The 23121-nt window shown below is 40.9% G+C and overlaps 1 protein-coding gene across 4 annotated transcripts in view; it reads right to left on the bottom strand.

The window, feature by feature from the left end:
- The window catches only part of LMBRD1 (LMBR1 domain containing 1), a 223914-nt gene extending 201199 nt beyond the window's left edge, over positions 1–22715 (bottom strand). For all 4 annotated transcript variants that reach the window (XM_050950789.1, XM_050950792.1, XM_050950791.1 and 1 more), the window contains exons 1-3: positions 22611–22715; positions 20145–20321; positions 13278–13338 (exon numbers count right to left, since the gene is read on the bottom strand). In XM_050950789.1, the coding sequence (XP_050806746.1) occupies positions 13278–13338; positions 20145–20321; positions 22611–22670 (298 nt within the window). In that variant the 5' untranslated portion in view covers positions 22671–22715. The remainder of the gene's footprint in view (positions 1–13277; positions 13339–20144; positions 20322–22610) is intronic.
- Positions 22716–23121: the final 406 nt, after the last annotated feature.

Below are 23121 nucleotides of genomic sequence, written 5' to 3'. Positions count from 1 at the left end.
CACCCCCTAGGGGGCATGGAGTAACATTCAGGGTGCACAGCTAGGGCCTTGGCCAGCCCCTACAGGGGACTGGCAGGGAGCACCCAGGGTCCCGACTGCCAGCCCTAGCTTTGACCCCATTACTCTAGTCTGCGCCCCTCCCCACCTACCAAGCCACAGCACTAGTCTGAAAACTTTGGCGACCACTGCCTTAGATGTATAAACAGGGGAATCTTGAGCAGGGGTAGAGACTTCTATATTTGGCACTGGTACAACTGCTGCTGAATACTGTGTAAAGTTGTGGTGCCCACAATTCAAGAAGGATGTTAAGCTGGAGGGTTCAGAGAAGAGCATAAGAATGATTAAAAGATTAGAAAACCTGATTTCTAGCAATAGTCTCAAAGAGCTCAGCCCACTTAGCTTAACAAATAGAAGGTTATGTACATACATACAGGGAACAAATATTTGATAATGGGAGTGATGTGCCATTCCATATTCTTCATGAAAATATGCTTATGATATGAATATGACATAACAGATATACTTTCTGCCAGATGGCTCACGTGAGATCATTGGAAAGGTTCTGATTTACTGAATGTGATTATCCAATCTGTATGCCTGTATCAATTCTGTATCTGAAGTTAGAAATATTGACTATGTATCTGTATTTCAACTATGCTACTTTGGGTGATGCCTACTGCTAACGCTTCAGGTACAACAATGGAAAAGCCAGACAGTGTGGATGGCCTATCAGCAAGGAACTGTGACTGTGAAAAGCTTGGCCTTCCTGTGGACACTCCATATTGCCCCTGACTCGTGAACGGTGTAATCTCAGAGTCAGGTGGTCTTGTTACTCGATACTAAAACATTACCTGGGATGACTTCTAACTTTTCACTGTAAGGGAAGGGGAGGAGGGGGAAAAAAAAAAAAAAAAAAAAAAAACCAAACAAAGGACTCCCGCCTTATGCAATTCCTACTTAAGGGTGGGGAGTGAGGTAATCCAAGATCACCAGTTCTCCCCTGCCACCCTACCCAAGATGACTGCTGGAAACAGCTAAGACTGAACTAGGGGAAAGAGCTGAACCCAGGCTGGAAGGGTGTCTGGCCTGTGAAGACAACTATTAGAACCGCATTTAGGGTGAGAATTTGCATGTAACCAGTTGTTTTAGTTTTGTGACAGATCCAAACCAGTGGGGTACAGGAGTCTGGTAGAGGGCAAATATACTGGGCACTGGATGAGTAGTTTTCTGTTCCCTGAGTGACCAGAGCAGGGGCTGCACTAGAGTAGTCAGAAACCTGCTAGAACCAATTAAGGCAGATAGGCTGATTAGAACACCTGCAGCCAATCAAGGCAGGCTAATCAGGGCACCTACATTAAAAAGGAGCTCACTCCAGTCAGGGAGTGGGGAGCCAGAGGAGAGGAAGTGCGTGTGAGGAGCTGAGAGCAAGAGGTGCAAGGAGCTGAGGGTGTGCTGCTGGAGGACTAAGGAGTACAAGCATTATCAGACACCAGGAGCAAAGTCCTGTGGTGAAGATAAAGAAGGTGTTTGGAGGAAGCCATGGGGAAGTAGCCCAGGGAGGTATAGCTGTCATGCAGCTGTTACAGGAGGCACTATAGACAGCTGCAATCCACAAGGCCCTGGGCTGGAACCCGGAGTAGAGGGTGGACATGGGTTCCCCCCAAACATCCCAACTCCTGATCAGATACAGGAGAAGTTGACCCAAACTGTGGGGATGATCATTGAGGTGAGCAAATCTGCCAATAAGCACAAGACCCACCAAAGTAGAGGAGGAACTTTGTCAGTTTATTAAGGTTAGTTTACGTGCTCTATTTTCTTAGTAATCTGCCTTGTTCTGACTGTTAACTCCTTAAAAACTACTCAAAATACACCTGTAACAGTTAATAAATTTATTTCTGGGTTATAATATAACCCAGTTTATGTGATTTCTAACTGAGAGGGTGAGGAGTTGCATACACCCTCCTCCACACTGAGGGAAGAGGCAAATTTCATATAATGTTTTACTCTGGGGGACGTGGGGGAGAGATGGACATCTGGGTGCTGAGGAAGCCCTTTAAGCTGAACCTTCCCAGAGTGGATCTCTGTCTCTCTGTGTAGCTGGGTATGGCCCTGCCTGTGTGCTTGTCTGGAAAGGGATAGATGGGGGGGGCAGGAGGGATAGCTCAGTGGTTTGAGCATTGGCCTGCTAAACCCAGGGTTGTGAGTTCAAGCCTTAAGGGGCCCATTTAGGGAACTGGGGTAAAAATCTGTCTGGGGATTGGTCCTGCTTTGAGCAGGGGATTGACCTAGATGGCCTCCTGAGATGCTTTCCAACCCTAATACTATTCTATGATTCTATAAATATCATATTGCCTCTATATAAATCCATGGCACGCCCACATCTTGAATAGTACCAGGTAAAAGGGGGCAGAGGCTGGCAGAATAGTCTGACTCAGTGGCATCCCAGCACACCAGGTGACATCCCAGGGAGTCCAGTCTGTCACAACAGGCTCTTTCATCTAGCAAAGAAATGTACAGCATGATCTAATGGCCAAAAATTGAAGTTAGACAAATTCAGACTGGAAACAAGGTCTTCAACAGAAACAAAAAAACCACAACCCACAACAGTGAGGGTAATTAACCACTGGAACATATTTATCAAGGACTGTGGTGGAATCTCCATCATTGGAGATGTTTTAAAGTGAAAGGTATGTTTGAGGAATTATTTTGAGGACATTCTGCAGCATGTGTTATACAGGAGATCAGACTAGATATCACAATGGTCCCTTCTGGCCTTGGGATCTTTAAATCTATGGGAAAAAAATGGAGGACCACATGTTTTCTATTTGTCTTTGCATCTGAGAGATGCACAAGGCATTTGTGACCTTCTGCTTCTCGGAGAGGTTATTTTTTGGCAATTCTATATGAAAAATTGGCTACTTGCAAGGCAGGAATTCTGTGAAAAAAAATAGTATACGATGCTGTAATTAGCAACCATCCATGCACATGTACAAGAGGTTTGCATTTAGGTCATACAGGCATTTCTTAATTTCTAGCTTGAGATTACAAACTAAAAATGTTGTACTGGAGATCCATATTTGTCTCATGGACTATCGGATTGGAGCTATCTACTGAATTCCTAAAAGAGAGTCAAGTTAAGACTCAAACATTAGGAAATGCCACTTAAGGATGCCTCTTCAAACTTAATTCTGTCCTTCTGAATACATGCTGTTTGATTATATTTTAGTCTAAACTTTCAATTGACCGACTTTGCTACCTAAATATGTAAAATAACTTAAAATATACACACAAAATTGTCACATACAATTAAAGTTATGGAAACATTAAAGTTAAGATAATCATCAATGAACTGCTTTGTACTTTGTGAAATTTCATACTGCTGGACTAAGCAAGATAAGTGCAATGAAGTGGTGACTAGCAAGCAGCACATACAAAGCACAGAGCATTAGTAACCCATGTGTACCTAGATAGCCCTATTTTTAGAAACCTCAATTGCTGCAGTTTCCATCAAGGATTTCTTTCATGAACCTTCAGTTTGCCAAAATTCTGCAGATACTTGCTGCTTATTTCTCGCTTTGCAGTTTGACCTTTATGTTGGCTATTACTAAAATTTGCATCTGATCATGTGTCAGCCTCCTGAAAGTTAATGAAAGCTGCTGACCTCCACATGGTTAGTGTGACTTCTTGTGAGCTTTCCAAGCTTCATCAGGGTTGAAGTTGATTGTTAAAGGTTAAATGAATTGGTCCAAAAGGGCTTACGTGACTTGAAGCAGCGGTGAGGGATGTTGTTAAGGTCTTGGTGGATGGGCAAATAGTTTCCCACAATCCTCTGGAATTCCTGAAGTGTTGTGGCATTAAAATTAACTTTGAAATACCTTTCTAATTTGCATGGAAATGTTATGGAGTTACGTTTCAAATCATTGTTGTTATCCTTCCAAACAGTCACTGCATTCCATCTTGTAAACAGATCAACTTTCTGGGTGCGCTTAGCATTTTTTTGGGGTGGGGGGAATCAGGGCAGTAGGAATTTCCCACATGTGGTGAAGGAAGAAGATGAAAGGCATAAGTGTGAACAGAGAAGCTGCTGCACTTTCCAAAGGAGGCACTGAACTGGGGTTCGTGATGCAGTGCAGATCCTTCTCTTGCATAGGAAGTCTGTATCCAATAGCAGAAAGGAGTTTTTACCAGGAGCTCACATTAGTCAGACAGCCAGGATCAGCAAGCAGTGGAGGCCGTACAAGTAGATATGTACGCAAGAGAAATGCTTATTTCTTGATCAACTTGACTGATTGGTCCTTCAGCCCTCATACAGATTGCACTGATTACAATACAACTTCTCTTATCCTGGCCTTCCTTCTCCATGAGCAGCCATGCCTTTTCACGAAAAAAAATCTTCCTCTCTTCAGAGGTCAGCAGAGTGGTAATTTCAGTTCCTGTTGGTACCACTAAGCAACAGCTGCAGTCCATGAATTGTCAGTGAGCCATCACATTTTACTGTACCTGCTTTCAAAGACATCCTGTACTTCACCCTGCTGTCTGGTCACTTCACTGGGGACTTGGTAGCAGATTGAAATCTCCAGAATTCTTCTTTCCATCGCTCTCAGTGACAGACAGTTGTTGATCCTCTATCTTAGTCAGTGCCCATGTTTTGCTGCTGTACAACACTGCCTGCAGTATTAAGTTGAAGAGGTTAGTGCGTGTTACCTTGTTGATTTTTCTTTGGAGAATATCCTTGATAGAAAGCTGGTTAGCACGCATTCAACTCTTTCTTCTTCTTTCTGCCTATTATATACTACATGCATTAATCCAAAATAATGCAGCAGAAATGTATTAATCCACAGGCATGTTACAATGACCACCTTGTATTAGGAATAATATTCACTTTGCAGTAGATACAGTGCTGTTGGCCGATTCAGATAATGTGAAAAATTAGTGGAGATTATGAACATGATAAAGAATGTGGTGGTCTACACTTGACTGGGCAGGACAAAAAACACTGATGGTATACAAGGATCCTGAGAAAACATGCAAGATTCCAGTGAACGAGACAGCCATACAGCAACTGAAAATTATTGATAATTAGAAAGCATTATTACAGCAGATGATCAGACACTGCAAGCAACAGCAAAAGATGTTCTGGAAGAACAAATGTCTGATGAGAAGTGATAAATATGAAGATTAAGATTTGACTTCTAAATTTGATCTGCATTAAATTATGGCTGTAAAATATGGACATTCAAACAAACAATCAATAAAGAAGCAATACTTTGAATTATTGTATTGCAGAAGAAGTCTGAAAATAGCATGGACAGACCACTTAACCAACTAAAGAGTATTAGGGAGGACTTAACTCAAAAAACATTACAAGATTCTAAGAAAAGATTTGATCTGCAGGGCACATTTTAAGGGATTCATCATGCAATGCATTTTTATAGGCACTGGAAGCGAAAATTGATGGCTGATGAACAAAAGACAGAAAAAGAAGGTTTTGGATGGACAATGCAATATCCTGGATGGATCAAAAGGACTATTTATCCACAAAGATTAGTCCAGGACCATATAGAATTGGCTACTATGGTTGCAACCATCTAGTAATGGAGATGTCACAAAAGAAGAAGAAAAAACATTATATATATATAATATATTGCATATATATATTGTGTGTATATATATATATACACATATATATATATATACACATATATATATATATACATATACACACACACACACACCACTCCCCTACAGTAGGAACACTAGACAGTTATAAATTAGTGTCACTGCTAGAATTAAATATTCCATCTACATGTATTATATTTTCCTACTGAAAATTATGAATACTATAACTGAATTCTCATACTGATCTCCACTTAAAAGCATTTAAGAACTAAAATGGACTTCATGTAGGATACACTTTAACTGTGCTGTGCTGTTTTTCATATGTGAAAGGGGGGGAAATCTGCCTTATTCTACTGTCACTCTGGCTCATTACTAATGCTAATGATAGGACTGCTGTATCAACACTGGTATTCACAAGCTGATTTTTAAAAGAAAAAACTATAATTGACTAAACTTCTGCAATATCTGTGCAGCGGAACTGTTAGAATATGAAACCTCTTACCTCCAACATATTTTCCCAGTACATATGGGAAGACATTGTAAAGACCATAAAATCTGATCTCTGTATCTCCTTTGCTACCTAGTAATTCCTCACAGGAAAGAGATCTAGAACTTTTTACTATTAAATTCACCCACTACTGTCATAGTGAAACAGCATTCCATTTTAGTTAACCAAGCTACACTAACAGTAAACTTGGTTCATTTTTCCACCAGAAGACTAGTTCTAGAACTGGTGGCCACCATAAACCAGACAACTTGGATGCAGTTGCAGGATCCTGGGTGTTTTAAGCCTCTGGAGTCTTAACAGAGACCAGGTACCGTCCCCTGCCTTGAGGTCTCTAGGTACACCCTTTGGGATGCTAGATAAAGGATCCTCACTCCTCTAGAGAGCTAAGATCATGTGACCCACTAACTACTCACTGAAACGAATGCTGACCCCTCAAACTCCTCCCACAGCTTTAATACCTTCTCTCAGAACTCCACCCAAAGGAGAGCACCTTCTGGGTTTACTTCAAGGAGGGAAAACATGGTGGGTGTGAATGCTACCACATGCAACAAACAGTCTTTGAAGGGGACTTTACCACTACAAAGATTTCCCTGCTACAGTTTCCTCACCACTCCAGAGGATCTTTTGGGGTAAGGTCAGGATGATCCAGGGCCCCTGTTTCAGTAAACGGTTTGGGTTCTGAAACACGGAGTCTTCTCCTGCAGTTTGCCCAGTCTGTTCTCTTTCCTTCTTCTACCTAACTTTCCATTACACTCCCTCCCCCAGGAGTCTTTTTCCAAGCTGCTCCTACTCAATCACCTTTGTCTTGCTTGGAGGATTTCTATACTCTTCATTTCCCTCCCACCTCCGTTCAAACAAGATGAGAAAGTAATCTTCTCAGTACTTAAACACAAACTCTTAGGATATTTAATTATTGTCAGATCAAAGAACAGTCATTAAAGTTATGAACTCCTGATTGTTCTGTCTGGTATGTACTTGTTGCAAGACCGGTCAATCAATTGTGTATACACTTTATAAAGGTTTTCCATGATACAGTAGTTTCATAACCAGAATTCATAAATTGTACTGACAGATGCCTCAAAATTGTCACATCATACTAGATGTTTTCCTTGCCTACTTACTCGTTTAGACTAGCCATGTCGCACAAGTCAAAGATAAAGTGACAGTTCATTCATAAATGCACATTATAGCTATTTAGATATAGCACAAAAGAATCAGGGTCTTCTACTATTTGTGTAAGCCAACAAGACAAATACCAAAGTAACTTATCAAAAAAAATATTTGCCTCAAACTTAGCAACCGTCTTAAAGATTCAGTTACAATTTCTGTCCTTCGAGAAATAAAGAATGATAAAACCAACTACAAACACCCTTTAACTATGTAGGTATCTCACCTTGTTCCTCTCCTCTCCACCACCTTTGGTGACTCAGAGCAACCATGAGGGTATAACACTTTCAAAACAGAATAAGCAGTCTCAGTTTGCTTTCCAATCCCATAGTGACACATGATTAATGTATGTTCTAAAATAGTTTGCTTGTTAATAAGTTGACTTAATGATGCCCAGTAAACATTTTAGAAGTATCACACCTGAACACAGGTAATCAAGCATTCTGCCAGCACTGGTTTCATCATATGTATTGGATACGTACAAGAAGCCATTATGAGGTTTGATATAGTAGCATGACCTTTAGCATGACTAGCACACTAACACCCAGGGGTACCATTTGAGAATGCTTAAGTTTTATTTTCAAGATGGACTTAGACATGATTAGTTCTGAAAAATTTACCTCAGATCTGTATTATTGTGTCTTCAGTTCACAGCAACTCCATTTCAGTAGCACTGTCTGGCCAGTCTAGCCAAGTGAGTACAAGAAATCTGAGTTTTAAACAGCTAAGCATGAAAGTATTGATGGGCTCAAAGATTTGCAGGGTTATGAGATAAGAAAAGAGCTAGCTCTCAATTGCTTGGTGGCAGCCTTACCAGGTGATGATGTATGACCCAAATGGGTCAGATAGGACTCACTGCGTAACTAAGTTTTGGTCATGAGCTAAATATAGTATCCCAACCTTTAGTAGCTGTCAAGTGATTTCTCATCTGCTGAGCATTTGAAGATTGCCAAAATTTATAACCTGAAGCGGTTGCACAGATCTATGCTCTTGTAACCTCTAGACTGTGTTACTGGCATACATTTTAGCAGGGTATGATAGAATATACCCGTTTTCACACCGTACTTGCTACTGCAATAATATTTGTACGAAGTACGTCATGTCAGAGATTTAAAAATTCAGTTTGCAGATCACTATTATCATGGTAAAATGTACATAGCAGCATTATATGTGAAGTTATAAACATAAGCTGAGATCACAACAAAGTAGGTCATCCAGATAAGTCTAGGGAGTAGCCAAACCAGTTCCTCAGGGAAAAAAAAAAGAACAAGCTGACACCTCAGCCAAGTATAAACACGACTGATGCACCATTACCAGCTAAGTGCCCATTCTTTGGCAGGAAAGGGGCAAAAATCTACATCTTTGCAAAACAGCACGGAGTTTCCTTCCACACAGACTACATGTCACTTTCTCCCATCTGGAAATGCTTCTCCTGGATGTGGGAGGGGGTGGCAGGACTATAAAAAAGAAGGGGCAGACAGACACACACCTTGGCCATCCCATTCATTGCACCTGAAGAGACAAGGGAAGCAGCTGTTGGATTCTGGGGGAGGGGTTCTGACCTAAAGACTTTGGTCAGTAAGACTGCTGAAAGCATGTGGTGAGAACATCTGGATCTGAATCTGATATAGACTGTTAAATAAGGCACCAACAAACATTTGACTTTTATGCCTCATTACTTGTACCTACTTAATCTTTGTAATTCATAAACCTTTTTTGTTTTGTTGTATCTAATCCAGGGTGTTTAAATTTAAGTGTCTGAATAATTGTTTAAAATAATAAGATGGCATATTCCCTTAAAGGACTAACCAATTTAATATAGTTGCACTGTCCAAGAGAGAGCTGGGTAGTACACAACATATATTTCTAGGGGGAAGATCCAAGACTTGGGGTGTGCTGGGGTCACCCTGCAGCATAACCAAGGCTAGTAAGAGCCAAGGTGTGGCTATCTGAAGCACACACAGACATATCTGGAAGCGATGAACATGCTGGAGGCTGTTTACGAGCAGTCCAGATTGGAGGCTACAGTAAAAGCACTGTAAAAGGCCCCCCACATTAGAGGGCAGGGTGACAGCTACTCAGTCTAACTTCTACCCCAATAGGTCACACAGGGGCCTTCCTTTGAAAACCATCTTGTAATTTAGAGGTAATGCAAAACACAGAGTCACAGCATCAAGGGCCTTCAGTCACATGAACCACACACCACTGCTTCTTACCACATATTTCTGTTAAAACTTTAATTATTGACCAATATGGAGTTACTCTGTTGTCCCCACTTCGGGGGACAAAGTGTTTACTAGATCAGTATATATAATCTCAAGATTATATAAAGTAGGATCTTCATGGAGATGGCCTTGCAACTATAAAATGCTCTTCCCCAAGATATACATAGTAGTAAGCCTATAACATCATTGCAGGAGAACTAGAAAGTATATTTCCCTTTTGGTTATTTGATGGGAGTGCTGTTGTATACGATTTAAGGAAAGTGATCCTTTTCCCTTCGTGAATTTTAAAAATTCTCTTTGCAAGCTTTTTCCAATTACTATTCATCCATGTTAAATTTGTATTATAGTAGGCACAGGAAATCTTAAGAGTCACTTGGTTTTCCTTCCTCAACAGGATATAAAGAGTTCATGAAGATCAAAACATTAAGTTAAAAAACTATGAGATATTAAAGTGAGGAATTCCATTAATTTCACTATTGTGTCTTTCCTCACAATTTCTTTCAAAGTCTCACAACCAGACCCTCATACCATGAATCACTTCACAAACAAGAATGCTGAGGCTATGCATCAGCAGCATCACTAGCATTTGACTGGAGCATTAACATAGAACTTTGCTGTCATTGCACTGTATACCAAACTTTACCAGCATTGCATGTTATGACAATGGGTACCCTAGTTTGGAAGAAGCTTCAGGTTGTTCATTTTGGAGCCTAGACCTCAAATATCTGCTATTTTACAAGATGCATAAACTCATTTAAGTCATATTTCATGGAAATTTGCTAAATATTGGTATGAGTCTTATGAACACTATTACATTTTCTTGTACTCTGAGAGCACATCAGGAAAATGGTCAAATGTGATTTGACCTATGTTTTTATACTATGTGCATATATTTTTCTAGAAATGATGTATTACTGTTGAATTCAGTATAGGCAAAAGTTATAAAATGTGCATTATTTCCTTAGCAATCTGACTAAATGCAAAATAGCAAAAGACAAACAATACATCTAATGCAATATGTAAATCTCTACCACCATCTGGAGGTAAAACTGTGCGATGACATTAAAATGTGTACATTAAATTGAGATAGTATCAACTTTATTATACTTCAAAGCAGATGATACCTATAGGCTAATACTATCATGTAGCAATGCTTGAAAAGGTAGCTCTAAGCCTCCATTTTCAGTAGTGCTGAACTTTCCTCAGAAATCACTTAATGTTGTTTCTCACACTTCTTTGCTGAGTATAAAGAATTAGTTCTTCAAAAATAAAAAGTCTGTTATGCAGTTTGAAATCTCAACACTATTTAAATTAAATATTTGTGAATTTAACGGAATACCTAGCACATAAAATTACAAACTAGGGTTTTATATGCCATTATTGCAGTCCAGTATATCTGAAGGTTTTGGCATTCATGTACAGTTAAAGTTTTGCTTTGCTAAATCTGAAAAAACTGAACAGTAAAACTAAGTGAAAACAGTATCCTACACAATAATTTCCTTGTGAAATAAAAGTGCATCCAATTAAGTTACTACAATTTTTAGATCTACTATGGGTTACTCAGTAAGATAACTGACAGATGAGAACACAATTTTGACAGTTTGAGAAATGCTGTTCTAATTAAACTATGGGTCAGGCCTCCTAACGGAAGCACAAGTGTGTGCTTTTTTGGGGGGGGACGGGACTCCGGTTGTCAGCTCTGGGTGACTGCGGCTCATACAGAAGGGCCGTGCACACCCAGGAGGCAGGGATAAAGAGGACAGCTGGAGCTCCACCACCTGGGCTCAAGCTCTCCTTCCTTGTTTTGAGTTGTTAGGTTCCACTTTAATGCAAAATGTGATTATACATTTACCAGGTATATTTGTACTAGCGTCATTGCCCAGCAGAAAGAAAGATTTACAATTCAATGAAAATTTAGCACAATTCATTGCAACAAATCTTCAAGAGTATTCTCTCCCTCAAGAAATTCAGTCTTAAAATTAGATTTTTTAATATTGGTCTTTAAAAAGAGACCACACACATTTTGCCCAGACCACAGAAAACAAATCTGAGTTTCACTATTCTTGCATGTGTTTAATACATTTTAAGGATTAATAATACATATTAAAGACTAAACTACTGAACATAGTCTCCTCCCAACACATGATCGTTTAATAGAGTCATAGCATAGAATCATAGGACTGGAAGGGACCTAGAGAAGCCTTCTAGTCCAGTCCTCTGCACTCATGACAAGATTAAGTATTATCTAGACCAGTAGTTCTCAAAGCCCGTCCGCTGCTTGTTCAGGGAAAGCCCCTGGCAGGCCAGGCTGGTTTGTTTACCTGCTGCATCAACAGGTTTGGCTGATCATGGCTCCCACTGGCTGTGGTTTGCCACTCCAGGCCAATGGGGGCTGCGGGAAGCTGCGCAGGCTGAGGGACATGCTGGATGTTCTTCCCGCACCACCCATTGACCTGGAGCAGCAAACCACAGCCAATGGGAGTCATGATCAGCCAAACCTGTGGATGCAGCAGGTAAACAAACCAGCCTGGCCCGCCAGGGCCTTTCCTTGAACAAGCAGCGGACCAGCTTTGAGAACCACTGATCTAGACCATCCCTGACAGGTGTTTTGTTTCTTTGGTTTTGAATAGTGAGTTCAACACAATGCTAGGATAGTTATTTTCACTGAAAACTTTGTGCTAGATAACATTATACATTATTCCAATCTTGTATTTAGAAAGAAGGACAGATTGAAGAGATGGATCCAACACTTTCTATAAAATTTAGATGTCAAAAGCAACAGAAAGCACATTTTAAGAGTTTAGAAGTCGATCTAATATGGTTTTCTTGCTTTCATTTTGTTTTGGCTCATCACCCTTATACTCCATTATGCTCATTTACAGAAATAAATACAGTCCTCAGGCAGTGTCTGAACAGTGAATGGTCTTGCAAACCATAGGCATTACAATATAAAAACAAAATTGCACTGAGTTATACAGTAGGAAAACTTCACATTACCTTAATTGTAAGAAACCTTGACATACCATGCTACATGCTAAAAAAGTGACAAGAGCAGGGCCCCCCCAAAAAAATCCCTAAGAAACTCATTAATGTCTATCCTATGAATGTGTATTAACAATAGTACACATTGTGTATTATAGGTCCATATGCCAAAACTCATTAGCCAAGTTTTAAGCGTTTTGTCATTAGGACGGTGATGGGAACGATAAGCCCACATGCAGAAGCCCCCAGGATTGCATTTTAATAAGCAAACTGTAATTTTAATTTACAAAAAGGAAAAGTCTACAAAAGCTTTGATTGTAGACCAGGGGTCAGCAACCTTTCAGAAGTGGTGTGCCGAGTCTTCATTTATTCACTCTAATTTAAGGTTTCATGTGCCAGCAATACATTTTAACGTTTTTAGAAGGTCTCTTTCTATAAATCTATAATATATAACTAAATTATTGTTGTATGTAAAGTAAATAAGGTTTTTAAAGTGTTTAAGAAGCATCATTTAAAATTAAAATAAAATGCACAGCCCCACAAACTGGTAGCCAGGACCCTAGCAGTATAAGTGCCACTGAAAATCGGCACGCGTGCCATAGGTTGTCTACTCCTGCTGTAGACAGAACTGAGGTTTATCTCAGCATGAGTTTTCAGTTCAGTTATAAACTCTTGAAAATTAGCTTACAATATAATATCTTAATTAGAAGGTATCAACATATGATCCAGTCACTGTAGAAAATCCTAATTTTAGAAGCAGTTTTAAAAATACTTACTGTAATATCCATATAGTACTGTGTCCTCAATTTGTCTCTTGACATTAGCATCAGCCCACTCCTAGGAAGATTGAAGGGGGAAAAATTATGTAACACTTATTTCACAAAAGTAACACTTTCAATCCATGTAATACATTTTTGAAATCCTAACTATTTTGTGATTGTCAAATGTATGAACTGGGAAGCATGGGACTTTGTTCTTGGTGGCTTCCAGGAATTCAATCAATTGAATTCTTACAGCTCTGAAGAACAATTTGAACAGACTCAGACTTGCAATTCTGAATACAAAAAGCATAGACATGGTAAGTAGGCTGCATAGTTACCATTCTGCATTACTGAGGCATTTATATAGGCCCCTAGTTATTAATATTTGTTTTGATTATTGAGTTACATAATATTCTTGCATCTAAATACCACAGACAGCACGGAACAACTCTTGACTCATAATTAAAGAAAAACAATATAAAAAGATACTTATAATTGATAACTTGATATCAAAGAGCATTTTCATTATATATCTGTCAGGTATCTACCATAGTACACTTTTAGAGCCATATTTATATGGCAATGAGTAATTTTGCAGCAAAAGACAGACCGACCAACTGCACTGGCTACTTAACCTCCAATTTAAAGGTAAATTGAAGAAGCAGAGGGGTTTATTATTGTTGAATGTTGAGAAAAATAAGTGGTAAGCCCTTTGTATTTTAAAAACTTTTAAAATAAGATGCTGAATATAAAAGCTGGGTATGAGAACTGACTCAAAACCTGCTTAAGAAGAAATAGCATGTTGACCACGTAGGCAGAGTAGGCTAACTTCTCACATTCTGGCTTGGTCTACCCTACACGGTTAGGCTGATGTAAGGCAACTTACATAGCCCTAGTTACGTCAGTGTACACGCTACAGCCTTGTCCCACTGATCTAAGTGCCCTACTATACCGACATAAGTGCCTCTCATGAAGGTGGAGTTGTTATGTCGGTGTAGTTAGGGAGAGGTGGTGTCTGTATTGACATTGTCTTACTTATCTTGGCTGTCTTGTCAATTTCACAGCTCCATGCTGGGTGGACAAGAAAGCTGGGCGGACAAAGGACAGCTGCTCCAGGCTTCCCACTCCTAGCTGGGCTGCTGCCTGGATGCTCCCTGCTCAGGGAGCCAAGAAGCCTGGGCGGCAGCTACCTTCGCACCTCCAGCTAGGAGCAGGAAGGTGAGAAACCTGGGAGGCAGCTGGGCTCCCAGCATGGAGCTCTGTGGACCTGAGAGCCCCCACACTGCTCCTCTTCGTCAGTGGAGGCACTCCTGGTGAGGACATGCACTACCGACAGAAGGAGGGTAGTATGGACATCAACCACTACAGTAATTACTGTGGGGGCTATAAGTTAACCAAACATAGGTCGACTTAGGGTTATAGTGTAGACATGCCCTTAGACTCTTCCTTCACTCCTAAACATAGGCATACGACTACCACCTTACTGTGCATGTTATAGTTAGTATTTCCTACTCAAAATCTAAGATACATTTAGGGATTCATACTAGTGGCTAAAGCCTGGTCTACACAGGTTTTATAAAAGTATCAATATTTGTTAGGGGTTGTGATTTTTTCCCATCAAAATAGTTAAATAGGTAGAACACCTAGTGTGGATGCAGTTATATGACTAAAAAGATGCCTTTGATTAGCATAGCTTTATTCCTCTTCCCTTACAGGAACATCATGTAGTGGTATAAACACCTTTATACCCATAAAACTACATCCATACTAGGGATAATACTGCTTTAACTGTAGCAGTATAGTCAAATGGTACAAAGAGTGTGTTTGTCAAGCCCTAAGAATTATAACAAGAAGATAGACCTAAGATGTCTAAAACCCACACTTCCGGGAACAAAGATCCTCAACTTCATCAACCCCTGCACAAACAGTCAACGTTCCAAAATTTGAGTTTCAGGTAGGCTTGTTTATTAAATTTTCAGTTTTCCTCAGTAAGTTATCATTTACAGAGACCTTGCTCATGTTATAGGTTAGTAGTTATAAAAAAGGGATTAAGACAGTCTGTGTATTAGGTGTCAAGAAAATCCATGCTTAGAGAGACTATTTGTCAAATAGAAACATCTATCCCACATTGTGTACTGTTTACAAATCTGAAAGTTCACAGCAAGTCAAAACAAACTTCACATTAAGTTCATTATCTCACAATCATAACCAAGTTTGGGGCAGGATCCAATTACCACATGCTAGCCAATGACCCTTTATACTCTTACCCATTCTCCTCCCCAGATGTCAGAGCATAAGAACCTTTCACACGTGCTGCAAAGCTTAACAGATAGGGGTTCTGGCAGATCAAATAAGGAGAGCACATTCCTGAGTTAAGTGCTTCTCATGGAGGCAATCAAATGGAGAGTTTAGGGTGGAAAAAATCCTAACGTGCCCAACAAATGCTAGAGCAGGAATTTCTAAGCATCATCATGGCAGAGATAGGATTTTGGGACTGATTTTATATAAAGAGAATAAAAGAGTACTTAATTTTGACAGAGAAGTTCTCATGCATAGTTTGCTTTTTTAAATAGCAAGTATTAAAAATGAATGCACTCCTTTTAATTAATTATGTGCTCTTAAGGGAAATGAAGAGTTAACTTAAACATATGGTCACAGTGAAGCACTTCTCTGGTCTCATAAAAGTCTTAAAAGAGGATATGAAAAAGGTCTTGTCAAAAGTAATGCAAATGTATGTCAAAAGGAAATATGAAATAAGGTCACAATAGCAGGCACCAAATCATCCAGGTGCCAATTAGCCACAAACAAGTGCAATTTTAGCGATCAGTTAACGGTATTCAAAAATCGTGAAGGAGAGGTAACCAGGAATTAAGATGACAGCAACAGAATCATATGCCACTGTTAGAAAGATATTCCAGTTTGGCATCTACGTTCTACCAGATAATCTCCATATGTAGCAGCCGAGTTCTCTGCTAAAGGAGAGCAACAGGGAGGATAGCAGCAACTTGAGATGTACCAACAACATAAAGTTTGCTTTGTCAATTTAATTATTTAAAAAATGCAAGTTACGTACAGGAACAAAGGTATATTCCATAGAGAAGATTACATGTACAGTACAATGCAAGTTATTAGTAATTAAAAATTGCATCTATTGTTTCTATTTCCTTTAAAATTCCATTGTCCTATGATAAAGTAATTCAATTGACCAGTCTTCGGCTTACAAAGAATGTTTTGGTTCACTAAGCTTTAAAAAAAAACAAAAAACCACACACGAAAAGTTGTACTTGGAATTTAAGAAATTGTCAGTCATTTAACATTCTCCTCACCCAGCTACTGATCCCATTGTCTATCAATGCCAGAATCTGTTAACTTTCAAGACACAGGGAAAGGTTCATTTATTCACTAAGGAACCACTTCCACTCCCATTGGCTTCTAGGGGAAAAAAAACACAAAAACAAACAACAGGAAGCAACTTTAACAAAAGCAGGTTCAGGTTACAAAGGCTTTTCTTTTAGGGGACGGTGCAAATCTAGTTTTGGTACAGTTAATGTGTTTGGGGTGTGGGTAATACATTTAGTTTGACTATCAGATATGCATTTTATAAACAAAAAAGTTTTTTTTTTTGAATGCAGATGGTTTGGGATTAAGGGATATTGAACTAAATCCATATATACAATACCTATTTCCTCAAACTACCAAAACTGCAAAGGAGTATTATGAAGACAAGGGTATGGGACATAGAAAAACTATCATATATACTTGTTCATTAGCCTATTCGTTTATAAGCCAATCCCTCAAGATGGATAGGTAAAAATAGCAAAAACTATATGACCCTTTCATAAGCCGGACCTATATTTCGGAGGTTGGCAAACTTTGGCTCCTGGCCCATTACGGTAGAGCCGCTAGCAGGCCTGGACGTTTTGTTTACCTGGAACGTCTGCAGACATGGAGCCCCTCAGCTCCCTGTTGCCATGGTTCGCCATTCCCAGCCAATAGGAGCTGCAGACTTTGAGGGGCTCCATGCCTGCAGACATTCCAGATAAACAAAACGACAATGTATTAGATATTCAATTCAATGATTCCATAGAGTTTAAAATCATCAAATTTTGGTGTAGACCCATTTATAAACCGACCTCCACTCTTTGATGCATCACTTTTTTACCAAAAATATTCGGCTTATGAATATATGTTAGTATTTTTCGAAACCAAAAGTTACGGAAAACTGAGGACATGATATGGGACAGTTTATGAGCTGCTAATTCCAGAGAAAAAGCCAGTTTTACAATAAAATGATCTTGAACACCTTCAACTGGTTTAAGTTTTATGCCAGAATTACTTCAATTATTTTATATGAAAATCAGATTCACATAATCAAACCATAACTTCAGATAGTATAACTGTATTAACGCCACATTTTTACATGTTCTGTTCTAGAGTTTTGAAGGTGAATGGTTTGTTAGAAATTGGATGATGGGTACACAGGCAAGGAAAATCTAAGGAAGTGTTTTTCCTTTTCAAGGTAAGGACTACAAGAACATGTCTGAAGGAAGAAGCAGAGCAGAAGAAAACTGTTTTATCTATTCTTAACTAGAATCCATATGCACAAAGGTGGAAGATTTTTCCCATTGGGAGAACCTTAACTGAAAATCAAGTATCAGAGGGGTAGCCGTGTTAGTCTGGATCTGTAAAAGCAGCAAAGAATCCAAAACGTCTGTTAGTCTATAAGGTGCCACAGGATTCTTTGCTGCTTTAACTGAAAATGTTCATGTCAGTTTAAAATCTCAACATTAATTATACATTCTTTGTGCAGATAAGTTATCTGATTCACCAAACAAACAGTAGTATGGATGCAAGTTGTCCACCCTGTAAATGTGTAAAGCATTTGACTTAACCTTTGAAGCGGTTACCTGTAAAGCCCATATCAATGTATGCAAGAGCATGTGTTTTGAGATAAAAAATAAATGGTAGACAAATATGGAAAGGCAGTGTACAAAAGCAATCTTTGTAATGGGGGGAAATTATTTAAGTCACAATTAAAACTGGCAATTTAAATCACTAAATCAGCAAGCAGGAAATCATGATTTAAATAACTGATTTTAACCATGTTTTTTATTTCTATTTGGTTATTTTCCTAAGAACTAGTTGATAACCATTAAAACATGTTGAATTGTTAAATTTGTGAGTCTGTAGTGCCATAAGGAAGATGTTTCTGTTGATGTAGTTAATTCATCACTCAAAGAAGCCATAGCTAGGTCAACAAAAGAATTCTTCCATCAATGTACCCATGTCTACACCAAGGGTTAGTTCAAACTAACTACGATGCTCAGGGAACAACGTTCTTCACAGCCCTGAGCAAGGTAGCTAAGTCGATATAAATTTTAAGTGTGGAGCAGACCTTGGACTGAGAGCTCATTTGGACAGATACATCTTGTTCTGGTCTTTGGGTATATTTATATTATACAAAAATATAAATAATTATTTTATAGTATGAACTACAGAAAATATTTAGGAGTCTCTCCTCATTTCTATGTATGCAGTGTTAAATGAATAAACCCTCCAGCACCTAGACAAGACTATTCTTGTGTATGTTATAAAGAAGTTGGTAATATTAATATTTTAATGAGAGAACACAGGTTTACGTTACAAAGTTATGAGGATGAAATCTATTTTAGAAGTAAATGACATTAGTTTGTAATGCTAGCATTCTTCCAAGACAAAAATTCCAGTAACGAAATAAGGCATTAAAATCTGACAGTTTGATAACTCAGAATGAAGAGATAACAAAAAGGAGACGGAAGACATATGGTAAAGCAGTTTTGGTGACATATAGCTAAGTAGTTTGTTGGACCCCCAAGTTGGGCCCCAGGGCCAGACAGCAGGTGCTCCGGCCTCCACCCCCAACGGATTTTTCCCCCAGCCCCCAAAACTGCCACTGATCACGTAGCTGCTCGGAAAGCAGAACTTGTAACAGGAAAAGCAGCCTTGTGGTCAGCCGGCCTGAAGGGACGAAGTTCCCCTCACGACGGTTGCTTCCTGGGTAAGGATGTAGGGGCCCGACTGCCTCCCTTGTATGGGCATAAGCCACTCGCGACCCCGCAATTGGCTTCTCACAAATTATGACGAAAAATTCGCTATATATTCCTGACCCCCTCCCGGGGACGGTGGGAGAGAGAACTCGAATTCCCGTCGAACCGTATCCAGGTCTGATCAACCTGAAGCTCTCCCTGGCTCACACGTTTCCCAGAGCCTGACTGCTTGCCGGCCGTAATGAAACTTTTGTGGTTTGTATGTGTAAGTATAAATAGCTGTTAAGGATTTCTGTATATCTGTGCTGCCAGATAAAAGGCAAAGACTTCGGAAGCTTCCCATAGGAGCCGCCCCAAGGCTCCTGCTAGGGGAAACCCGTTGACCAGGAAACCTTGAACGCAAGGGGGACCAGTTGAGCCTAGCAATTTGTGTCTACTAAGATTAGTTGCTGCATTTATGATTACTAACAGCACCAATATCACTTCTACTAACCCCTGGGACGACCTGAATAATTATTGGGACTTAGAAAAATACCAGGGCCAGCTTCTATTTGTAATTGTAGTGTTTGTGTTATTTGTTCTAGTATTATATTGTAAGCCCAAGCTGTAACCAATTGTGTTATCCCTCATCCTTATCTGTGACTCCTTTAATAAATCCTCAATCTTTAACACTACGACTGATTGCTTGCGTTATCCCCGTCACTGCCCTTGGCCACTTGTCACCCCCCCCCCAGGGCATCCAGTGATCGAACCTCCGCCCTATTCCAACGCTCATTACCCGGTAGATAACGGGCACCTGGTGGCCATATCGGTGGAGCGAGGGGCGAGAGCAATCTGTAATCAACATAGTTCATACCTTAAATGTGCCATTTTGATTTTTCATATACGAAACCAGAAAAATGTCCACTGGCAGAAGTGCTGATGTGATAAGTGCAATTGCCAATGCAAAAATTGCTGTTATGGTAGAAACTACTTCACTTTCTCGTCGACTCTGGTACTTGCGCACATAAACCCAGCAAAAAGCCAGAATAGCCTGAAATAGAAAAGAAAAGATAGATACCATAATGCAGTTCAGCACAAGAATATCAGAAATGGCACTCAAGTTAAACTGTGGGTATGGCTACACTTGCAGATGTACAGCGCTGGGAGTTAAACCTGTCTTCGTACAGCTGAGTAGGGAAAGTGCTGCAGTCTGTCCACACTGACAGCTACCAGCACACTGTCGTGGTCATATTTGCAGCGGCATTAGAAGTGTTGCATTATGGGCACCTATCCCAGCATTCAAGTGGCTGCAAAGTGCTTTTCAAAAGGGGGTGGGGTGGAGTGTGACAGGGAGAGTGGGAGAGAGAGAGTGTGGATTTTTGGAGCTGACATTTTGTGTCAGCGCCCTGCCTTGCGAGTTCTGACCCCCTCCCCCACCCTTTTCTCTCACTCACTGAAAGCAAACAACAGCTGTTTGTTTTTTTCCCTCACAGACCAGATAAGCAGCTGCTCCGAAATGGAACCCCCACTCCCTCCCGCCCGCTGCACTGCTTTTCTTCTCAAGTCACCTCCCTCCCGCTCTCTTCAAGCAAACACTAGCTGTGGGCATTCCAAAGGAAGCCCCCCTGCCTCTGCTCATTCACAGCAATCGTAGCTATGTTTGTTTTTTTAATAAGCAGCTCCAGGAGCCCCGAGTTCACAACAAAACAAAGAGAGGCATCACAACAAAACAAAGAGTGGGACCTTCACTTAAAAGGATTATGGGAAGCTTCCGAAGTTACAGGGTACTAAGATTATTCCCTGTTTACACTGGTACCCCAACGCTGCAGCAGCAGTGCTATACTCTTTATTCCTCTTGGGGAAGTGGAGTACAAGCAGTGTTGTAGCCATGGAGATACAGTGCTGTATATGCCTTGCCAGTGTGGATGGGGAGTGAGTTACAGCACTATAAAGCCACCAACAGTGCTGTAACTCTCAAGTGTAGCCAAGGCCTGTATTTCTATTCTATATAGATACTTAAACTGCTCTCAATCACCATAATATCAGAACATCTTCTGGCTGTGCATTAAACATGACTAACATCTGCTAGGGATAGGATTACTACCTTTGAAATGCAAAACACATGGCACATATACCCCCACAAGACAAGCCCGATGCAACCCCAAGCACAAAGCAACTCAACAACCCCCTTCAACAGCCACTTATAGTATTTAGAGAGAAAACACATACAAATAAGATTGATAACATCACACATCTCACTCTAGCATGGCTCAAACATCCCCCTTCTCCCCCACACACAGTGCATCTGCATGTTGGTGGGTAGACAGCAGCTGGATTTTCAATAGTCTTGATCTATTATCAGTTAAACTGCATAAGTGGGAACACTGCAGCATCTTTAGCTGGACAGAAAAACTTAACATTAGATATCCCAGTGTACTGTGATAATAATACTAATCTTTAGACCACACAAAAAACCCCTTGCAGATTAAATTATTTTTCTTGCAACTGGCAAATCCATAAAAATACCAGACAGACAGTCAAATGCTAGCCATATGGTAGCCCAAGCCATAGGTAGTTTGTTCTCTCTCCCCCAAAGGAAGATAGCCTACTATTGCTGCTACCTTTCACTCCATTAGTTCAAGTGGCAAAGGCCTGTGCTCAGGATTTAAGAGCCTAAAACCAACTGATGACCAGAACTGATGGCCACTATAGTTCCAGTTTCTCTCTCTCTTTTTTTAAGTTATGAAATTACACTCAAGATGACCAGCAATAACATTGCAAAGTCAGGCATTTGGAAGTTAGGACGTGCCAGAATTAGCGCTGCTATGAAACCTCAGTTCAGTGCTTTAGGGTACAGTCTGTAATTACGTGACCACATGCTGCTTTGCCACAGGACCCCTGCATAGCCTGTCTCCGCTGGCTATCCCCCGAGGAACCAGAGACCCCAAGGGGTGGCGTGCAGGAGCGTGGTCGGTAGCCCCAGACCCCAAGGAGTAGGGGATGGGCAAAGAGCTCCGTTACCCCCCTCAGTAGGGGGGTGGGGGAGGAAGGTGAGGGCCAGTTAGTTCCCTCCTTGCTGTCTCTGGGGTTAAGGGCCTGCGGGAGCCCGTTAGCCCGGACACTAGGGGCGTGGTTGAGAAGCACATGCTGCTAGGATCCACGAGTGAGCGGGGAATGCTCGTTACCCCGGTCACCAAGCACCCGAGGAGGGGGCACCGTGTGGTAACCCGTTCCCGCCAAAGACTGTACGGGAAGGAAGAGCCTGCGGCCTCCCAGAGCCAGGGCGGCCAGCCCAGGAAAGGGGAAGAAGCTCCACTGGAGCCGCGCCACCTTCTCCTACCAGCAGCGAGAGGCCGAAAAGGCACCAGCCCGTTAGCAGCTCCGAAGAGGCCGCCGCCATCTTCACTTCCGGCAACAGCGGCAGCACCACCCCCTTCCCCGGGGAGGAGCCCTTTAAAGGGGCGAGGCCTGCTTAGTTACTATGGAAACCGCTAAACAACCCAGGGCGCACAAACGTAGCGTTCCTAGTGGCGCGAGCTCGATGTCATTAAGCCAACAGCCAATGAAGAAAGGGAGAGGGTGTGTCCGCGCGCTCTTCGGGAGATGGAAAATGTTCTCCCTTTGGGTGTTCCCAGCCGCTGAGCCCCACCCTCGGCAGAAGCCCCGGAAGCCCCGCTAAGCAGTAGAAGCCGCCCAGCCGGGGAATAACCCCCCCTGCCCCCCCCATACCCCGTGGCTCCGTCCCCAGAGGCAATGGACGTTCATTTATGTCTTCCAACTAGCGACGCAAATTGCTCCCCAGGGCGTTGTGCACCAAAAATAAAAATTCTGCAAATAATATTTTAAAATTT

This window comes from Gopherus flavomarginatus, chromosome 4 (assembly GCF_025201925.1).
Source record: "Gopherus flavomarginatus isolate rGopFla2 chromosome 4, rGopFla2.mat.asm, whole genome shotgun sequence".
Lineage (NCBI taxonomy): Eukaryota > Metazoa > Chordata > Testudines > Testudinidae > Gopherus > Gopherus flavomarginatus.
Note: the sequence above shows the minus strand (reverse complement) of the source record. Positions and strands in the feature narration are given on the sequence as shown.